Source organism: Babylonia areolata, chromosome 7 (assembly GCF_041734735.1).
Source record: "Babylonia areolata isolate BAREFJ2019XMU chromosome 7, ASM4173473v1, whole genome shotgun sequence".
Taxonomy (NCBI): domain Eukaryota; kingdom Metazoa; phylum Mollusca; class Gastropoda; order Neogastropoda; family Buccinidae; genus Babylonia; species Babylonia areolata.
In genome coordinates this window covers 38,797,320-38,806,461 of record NC_134882.1, presented here as the reverse complement: position 1 = coordinate 38,806,461, position 9,142 = coordinate 38,797,320, and the positions used below count along the sequence as shown (strand labels likewise).

At 49.4% G+C, this 9,142-nt stretch overlaps 1 protein-coding gene across 5 annotated transcripts in view; it reads left to right on the top strand.

Annotated features, from left to right (window-relative positions):
• The window catches only part of LOC143284022 (uncharacterized), a 125,724-nt gene extending 117,003 nt beyond the window's left edge, over positions 1-8,721 (top strand). For all 5 annotated transcript variants that reach the window (XM_076590569.1, XM_076590571.1, XM_076590570.1 and 2 more), the window contains 3 exons: positions 1,054-1,217; positions 3,274-6,128; positions 8,062-8,721. In XM_076590569.1, the coding sequence (XP_076446684.1) occupies positions 1,054-1,217; positions 3,274-6,128; positions 8,062-8,098 (3,056 nt within the window). In that variant the 3' untranslated portion in view covers positions 8,099-8,721. The remainder of the gene's footprint in view (positions 1-1,053; positions 1,218-3,273; positions 6,129-8,061) is intronic.
• The last annotated feature ends 421 nt before the right edge of the window (positions 8,722-9,142 follow it).

Here is a 9,142-nt window from a genome sequence, read left to right as displayed (position 1 = left end):
TTTTTTTTTTTTCTTCTTTAATTTCAAGGTGGTGTCAAAGCTCCTGACCAAGCCTGGATCAGCATTGGTCAGTATCAGTGTGTTTTTTTTTTTTTTTTATTTTTTTTCGGTTTTCAATTTCAAGGTGGTGTCATAGTGCCTGATCAGTCCTGGATCGGCATTGGTCAGTATCAGTGGGTTTTTATTTCGTTTAATTTTTTTTCGATTTTCAATTTCAAGGTGGTGTCAAAGCTCCTGACTAGTTGTGGATCAGCATTGGTCAGTATCAGTGGGTTTTTTGCTGTTGTTTTATTTTGTTTTTCGGTTTTAAAATTATATGTGGTATCAAAGCTCCTGAGTAGTCGTGGATCGCCATTGGTCAATATCAGTGGGTTTTTTTGTTTTTTTCCCCCTTCGGTTTTCAATTTCAAGGTGGTGTCAAAGTGCCTGACCAGTCGTGGATCGGCACTGGTCAGTATCAGTGGTTTATATTTTTTTTTCATTTATTTATTTATTTTCGGTTTTCAATTTCAAGGTGGTGTCATAGTGCCTGACCAGTCGTGGATTGGCATTGGTCAGTATCAGTGTTTTTTTTGTGTGTGCATTTTTTTTTTTTTCGGTTTTCAGTTTCAAGGTGGTGTCAAAGCGTGCAGACCGATTCATTTTATTCGCTGCGCCACATCTGCTGTAAAACAAAATGAGTAAATCAATCAAGCAGTTGATCAATCAGTGTGTGTGTGTGTGTGTGTGTGTGTGTGTGTGTGTGTTTATGCCTGTGTGTATTTGATGTTTGTGTGCTCAGAACACAGGGTGGTCAACATTTCATATGTTTGTATGCTTGCGCGCGCGCGCGTGTGTATATGGTATGCGAACGTGTGCATGCTTTTGCTTGTTTGTGTGTCCAGAACACATGCTGGTCCATGATTACAAATGTGTGTGTGTGTGTGTGTGTGTGTGTGTGTGTGTGTGTGTGTGTGTGTGTGTGTGTGTGTGTGTGTGTGTACGTGAGTGCGTGCGTGTGTGTACTTGTGTGTATGTGTGTGTGTGTGTGTGTGTGTGTGTGTGCACGTGCAGTGCACCGGGTGGTCCACCCCTACACGCCTTCAGCCCAGAGCGGCAGCTCCCAGATGGCGCTGCGTGTCGACGACACAGTCACTGTAGTGGAGGCGCTGGACAGCGGCTGGTGGCTGGGTTACCATGGCGACCAGGTGGGCTGGTTCCCTGGCGACCGTGTGCAGGTGGGTAGAGAGAGAGGGGTTGAGAGAGAGAGAGAGAGAGAGAGAGAAGAGAGAGAGAGAGAGAGAGAGAGGGAGAGAGGGAGATGGAGAGAGATACAGAGAGGGAGAGAGAGAGGTGCAGAGAGAGGGAGCGAGAGAGAGGGGTGTCAGGGCGAGGGAGAGAGAGGGACAGGGAGGGTGAGAGAGAAGGAGAGAGAGAGAGGGTGAGAGAGAGAGGGAGATGGAGAGGGGGAGAGAGAGAGAGAGAGAGAGAGAGAGAGAGAGAGAGAGGCGGATCAGGAGTGGTTGTGATAGAGCGAGAGGGAGAGAAGTGTAGGAAGGTGAGAGATAGAGGTGGGGGAGGAGGTGTGGGGGGGAGTGTTATACATTGACACGTGTGCTATTTTCAACACTCAGTGGGAGCAATGGTATTGACATGTTTTGTGCAGTATATAAACACGCAGTGAGTGCTTCATATCTACACTGTTGGGATATATATATATATATATATATATATATATATATATATATATATATATATATACATACATACATACATATCTATATACACACATACATACATACATATACACGCAATATTATTGACATGTAATGTCCTATATATAAACACGCAGTGAATACTGCTTTTCGACATGCGTTGTGCAGTATATGTACACGCAGTGAATGTTATAATGACTTGTGTTCCGCTCTCTCTCTCTCTCTCTCTCTCTCTCTCTCTCTCACACACACACACACACACACACACATATATATATATATATATAAACTCAAAATGAATGCTATATACTGACATGTGTTGTGCTAAATGTAAACACGTAGTGAGTGCTATATATATATATATATCATTGACACGTGTTGTGCTGTGTATAAACATTCGATTGTGCTACAATTTGACAAACCATGTGTACCATACCTACAAACACACAATGTTAACATCGACATGTTGTTCAGTAAACACACAAAGGGCGCGATACATTCACGTTTGTTGTGATGTACATACAAACATAGAGTGAGTGCAAATAAGAAAGAAAGAAAGAAAGAAAGAAAAAAAAGACACACACAAAAAAGACGTGTGCTCATGATAAACGTGGAGTTAGGGCTATACATTTGACATGTGTGCTATACATACGAACACGCAATGTGTACGATATATATATATATATACACACACAAACACACATTGTATTCTACACATTGACATGTGCGTACCAAACATAAGAATCACGCAAGAAAGAATAAATGAGTGCAAGGAAAGTGATTCAGAATTAATAAAGAGAGGTAACTCTGTTTATACATAAGGTTATTAACTCACTCAGTACGGCCAGTCCTCTCTTCTCCTCTACACAGACCCCTCGGATGTCCAGTGGGTGTCTGAATGACCCAACCTTTAGCTTCCGTCGTCAGAATTGTGGTATTCTTTGTCAACGTTCACGTCTTCAGTATAAGAGCCTTCCGCTTGCAATATTTTGATGGTGGTAATTGGGCTGAAACGCTGTTAACGTCGTCTCTTTCGCCGTTCTTATGGAAAGATTTAATCCTTTACTCCCCCAGCCTCATAATTCCTTCAAGTCGAGTCAAATAACCATCGAGGCAAACACTGTGTTTGTATTGTCTTTATATTCTGATTATCATATTCAGAATAAAAAAAGGCTATGTCACTCTTGAATTAAAAAAAAAAGATAATTTTTGTCAGCACATTTTTTCTGTCATTGCTGCTGTGTGCACATGTCAGATGATCGGTATAAGGACAAACACGGAGCTTCCTTTTTTTTTTTTTTTTTTTTTATTTTTTTATAGGAAGTATCTGGGTTTGTTCCAATGTACCTTTTATTTAGCTGTGTGATAGCTGAATGGGTAGCATAAGCAGCATCGACTTGAAGTTGCGTAACTTGTGTATGGAGAGAGTTACCACTCTTTATTGTTTGTCGCACAGTCACGCTGTTGTGCTGAACCTTGACATGTGTGTGTGTGTGTGTGTGTGTGTGTGTGTGTGTGTGTGCCATACCTACAAAAACGCGCAGTGTGTCAGGCTGGTCTTTTTCTTTTTCCTCTCCAGCTCCTGGAGGAGAAACAGCTGTCCGGAGAGCTGGACGCCCTGCCCCTCCCCCTGCAGACCTCCCCCCACCACCTGCACCTTCACAGCGCCAACACCAGTCTAGACGTGTCTCTGGCCTCCCAGCGATCCAGCGTCGCCTCCAGCCTGGACTCCAGGGAGCTCCAGGACCGCAGGTCCACACACACCCTCAGCAGGGAGTCGGTGCTGAGTGAGGGGGCAGGAGGAGCAGGAGGAGGAGGAAGTGGAGGAGGAGGAGGAGGAGGCGGGGAGAGACCCCGGCCCGTGCGCAAGGCCCCGGCACCTCCCTTGCTGGAGGTGAAACTGCGACGACATCTGGACGGTGGTGGTGGTGGTGGAGGGGGTGTTGGGGGTTCTGGGAGCCTGTCCAGCAACAGCACGCTGTCCAGGAACCCCCGCCCCAAGCGGCCCGCCCCCGCCCCGCCCCCACACAAGCCCCGCTGTCAGAGCATGGGTAGTGTGGACCGGGTGGGGAAGCTGGGGGTCGCTTCTCCTGGAGCGACGATCCACCCTGCGTCCTCCTCCTCCCCTTTCTCCTCTGTCTCCTCCGTCTCCTCCTCCGTGCCCAGGAGACAGCGGAAGCCCAAGGTGGTGAGGGTGCCCAAGGAGAGGCTGGGGCTGGACAAGATCTCGTCGTGTCCCGCGCCGTCCTGCTCCCCGCCTCCTCCCCCTGCCACTCCTCTCGCTGAGAGCTCTCCGTCTGTTGGCTCATCAGCTGACGGTTCCCAAGCAGCAGACAGCGCGTCGGTCAGCCATTCTGCTGCTGCTACTGCTGGAGACAGACAGGCTGACCCTGGTCATCAAAGTGACACCAGCAGACTGGAGGGCAGCAGTGAAACTACAAGACACACAGGCTGTTCCGAAAATGTCCACCCCGAAAACCAGCCAGTCACGGGTGCCAGTCTGGCTGGTTCTGGCGATTCCAGTGAAGATCGAAGCCTCCGGGAGGACGCCCGTTTAAGAGATACGGAAGCGGGTGACAGCCCCGACTCCTCTCAGGAAATGTCGGTGGCTGGAACCAGCGCCACCAGTGACGGCGCCTCCTCATCCACCTCCAACGCCGTGGACAGCGCTGCAGACTTCTCCACGGCCAACTCTTCCTTGTCCAGCGAGATTTTCCAAGCTCTGTCAGATGGACTGGATCTCTCTGTCCCTCTAGCGGCGAGTAGCGCCGCCACCAGCTCCAGCGAGCCGGACAGCTGCAGCTCCGTGTCCTCGTCGAACACCACGCCCCAGCCTTCACCCCAGCCCTCTAGAAACAGCACCCCTGTGCCTTCCAAAAGTACGGCGTTCGTGGAGGACTCCCCTCGACTTCAGGCCCCGTCTCCCGTGTGTCCCGTGATGCTGACAGATCCGCGTGAGAACTGTGAGCAGTCCACCGCGTCCAAAGACCCAGACAGCCCCCTGCACAAACAATCGCCACCGGGCATAGTGGTGGTGGAGCCAGAGGATGCTCGGATTCCTGTCAGTGCAGAAGAATGTGAAGGTTCCAGAAATGCTCAGGATTCTGAAAAAGCTGCGATCACAGAAGAGAGTGAAGAGATTTGTGGCAGAGGCGAAGAGGGCAAACAGACCCCGCACAAAGACGCGGACAGCAGAAACGGCAGAAACAGCGGAGACAGCAACAGAGACAACAGGGACAGCAGAAACAGTGGAGACTACAGGAACAGTGGAGACAGCAATAGAAACAACAGGGACAGCAGAAACAGCAGTGGAGACTACAGAAACAGCGGAGGAGACAGCAGCAGAAATAGTGGGGGGTGTTTCCTGGAGAGTTTCCAGAGCCCCCTAATGGTGGACGTCCGGTGCTCCTCCCCCCTACCCTCTGCCAGGTACGTCCCTCCCCCGTCCATTCTCTTGGAGGACGCCGAGGAGTCCTCTGTGGACGACCTGGGCCCCTCGGGCCAGTCCTCCCCGGCCTCGTCAGAGACCAGCAGCCGATCCTCCTCCAGCAGCTCCAGACCCATGGGAGGGTACTGGAAGTTCCACAGCGGGGCCAACGGGCACGGCCCTAGGCCCCGACCCCCCACCAAGCTGACCAAGGTGGCGCCCCCCGTGGTGCCCAGAACTGTTCCCGGGGAGAGTAAGGGAGAGGAGGAGGAGAGGGAGGAAGAGGAGTTGGAGGGGGTGGTGGAGGTGCCCCCTGCGGGCACGTCGGGCCGCGTGCACAAGATCGTCCACCAGATCAACAGGATGACGTCCCTGGAGGAGCCAGCCCAACCACACCACCTCCCCAAACCCTCCTCCCTCCACCCACAAACCCTGCCTCCTCCTTACTCCTCCCCCTCCACCTCCCCCCACGCAGAAGCAGCAGAACCACCACCTTCTGTAGACCATCAGTCTTTCAGACCAGTGCCAGAACAGCCCCAAGATGTTCAACAGGACGGCGAGGGTTCCAGACCACCCAGCGAGACACCCACACCACCACCACCACCGCCACCTCCCCCCTCCAGCCACAGTGACGATGAAGCAGAGTGCCCAGCGACGGTCCCTGAGCCTCTGACCAACGGGGGGCTCTCAGAACCCACCACCACCGTCACCGTCATCGTCAGTGCCGAGACCCAGCCAGACCAGGACGACGACCCTGGGTCCGGACTGCACCACGGCAAGGGTCAAGATCACGCGGACTGCCCGTGTCCACGGGACCAAGCGGGCGACGGTCACAGCGCGCGCACATCAAGCCGGAGCTCGAGCCAGTCAAGGGAGGGAACGCCGGAATGGGAGGGGGAGGGGGCAGGGGAGGAGGAGTCACGGCGACCGTCCAGCAGCAAGAAAACCCGTGCCCCTCCTCCCCCCAACACCTCACCCCCTATGTCAGCTTTTAGGAAACTGCACGCGTGAGTGATCGTACATTATAGTAGTTAAGGTTGACTGCTTTTTAATGATTTAAAAGTTTGCCTCACAGTTGTTAAAAGGCATGGCTGTCAAATGCTTGTTCTCTTTGCCTGTGTGATTATTATTCAGTTATTGTCCTCACTGATATAACTATTTTCAATTTCTCTGATTGCATCGTAATAGGAAGTACAGTTATACTGTCAGTTCCATAGAGGAATTATAGCCTGCATTTATTGCAACAGGTCAGGAAGTTTTGTACTTGTAAGTATTTAAATCAAACCCTGGAAAGATGTTTCCTTTACCGTATTATCTCTTCTACAAGTGGAAGACATTGAAGCTTGTTATCAATTCCTCTATAATTTGCTTTGCATCCTTTATCTTGCCTGATAAGGCATCAAAGTAAGAATTTGTATATTACAGCTTCTCTTTTATCTTAGAAGCAGTAAGGAGGAGGCTTTACTTTGGCATGTGATGATTATACATCTGTGAAATAAACTCTACTGCTTGACGACCGGGCCTAATTACGATTACTCAGAAGGCGTGCTTTTGCAGAGTTATATTCCTAACATTACGTTTTGACCTTTTGACTGCTGCTGACGAGTATGTAATAAAACTGACCTTACAGGTGAAGATACCAATCAAATTCCTTCATTTATACTTCTTCTTTGGGTTGTATTACCTTTGTTCAAACAAAATCAATGTCACCACTTAAAAGTAGGCCAAAAGAGAAGTGGTAACTGCGCGTCAGATTTATGCCACACTGATCTCATCTGTCGCCAGGGTTCAACAGTGAAGGGGGCGGTGGAATAAAACAGGAAGATGTTCTCAGTGGCAAAACCACACAGTTTCAGTTTCAGTAGCTCAAGGAGGCGTCACTGCGTTCGGACAAAACCATATACGCTACACCACATCTGCCAAGCAGATGCCTGACCAGCAGCGTAACCCAACGCGCTTAGTCAGGCCTTGGAAAAAAAAAAAAAAAAAAAAAAAAAAAAAAAACACACACAACCACACACACAAAACAAAAACAAAAACAAAAAAAAACAAAAAAAAAAACAAACAAAAAAAAAACAAAAAAAAAAACGGGGGAATAAATAATAGATAAGCTTGCATAAATAAATAAATAAATAAATAAATAAATAATAATTATAATATAGAAAAAGGTAGTAGTAATAATATTAGTAATACTAATAAAATGATAATAATAAAACATAAATAAATAAATAAATAAGACAACAATGGTGATAAATAAGCAAATAAATGTAAAAAATGAAGACACACATTCACACATACACCCACACATGCATAACAGAAATGCACCAGACATGCAGTTTCACATATATGAAAGCACAGTCAAATACATATAAACGTACATGAGCTCCAACACACACACACACACACGCATTACCGTGCACCTCCTCTACCCCCCTCCTCCACACACTTATTTCTAGTCTAAGTTACAAAACCACACAAAATGTTCAGTGGCACAAGGTTTACAGTGCTTCAACAAAAGTGAAACGAAAGTGATGCTGTTGCGTTGTGCTGACCACAATCACACGCAGTCATAACATCTGCACACCTGCAGTTGCAGTTCGGGAAGAGTGAGCTCCCTTGCCGTTTACTTCCGTCTACAACTGAAACTCATACAAGTATCACAACAAACTGATTGTCTGACTTTTTGCCACAACTTAAAGACATAATCGTGAGGTCATCACCCAACAGATGCATGAATCGGAAGTATCAGTCTGTGCCACGGACATCCGAGCACAGAAGCAACTCAAGCCTGAACTTTTGCACGCTTGTGGCCCTGTAATTAGTTTACACCCCTCACACCTCGTCCCCTTGCATCCCCCGCCCAGACCCGCCCCTCCCCCTTTTTGTTCTCATTATTGTCTCCTTATTGTGTTTCAGTTTGCAGAGTTTGACTGTGTGCAGGTTCACGGTTGCAGAGACGGAGACCACCGAATGCTAACGGCACAAAACATCGGACTTTGAATGCCAGTCGTCGTGTTCTTACTCCTCGTCTCGCGCGCCCTTCACCGCCCCGGCAACCGTTTCACTCCTCTCCACACCACCCCATTCCTCCCCTCAGTTCTACACAACGCTGTCCACCACTGCAATCCACACCGCTCCACACCACTCCAATCAACACCATTCCACTCCACCCCACACCAATCAGCACCACCCCACCCCACTCCAGTCAACACTATTCCACACCACACCAATCAACACCACACCACCCCACACCAATCGGCACCATACCACCCCATTCCAATCAGCACCATACCACCCCACTCCAATCAACACCATTCCACTCCACCACACACTAATCAACACCACACCACCCCACACCAATCGGCACCACACCACCCCATTCCAACCAACACCAATCCACCCCACTCCAATCAACACCATTCCACTCCACCCCACACCAACCAACACCACACCACCCCACACCAATCGGCACCACACCACACCACACCAATCGGCACCACACCACACCACACCAATCGGCACCACACCACCCCATTCCAATCAGCACCACACCGCCCCATTCCAATCAACACCATTCCACTCCACCACACACTAATCAACACCACACCACACCAATCGGCACCACACCACATCAATCAGCACCACACCACCCCATTCCAATCAACACCATTCCACTCCACCCCACACCAACCAACACCACTCCATCCCACACCAATCAGCACCACACCACACCACACCAATCGGCACCACACCACCCCACTCCAATCAGCACCATTCCACTCCACCCCACACCAATCAGCACCACACCACCACACACCAATCAGCACCACCCCACCCCACTCCAATCAACACCACCCCACTCCAATCAACACCATTCCACCCCACTCCAATCAACACCACTCCACCCCGCACCAATCAACACCATTCCACACCACTCCACCCCGCACCAATCAACACCATTCCACACCACCCCACTCCAATCAACACCACTCCACCCCGCACTAATCAACACCACTCCACC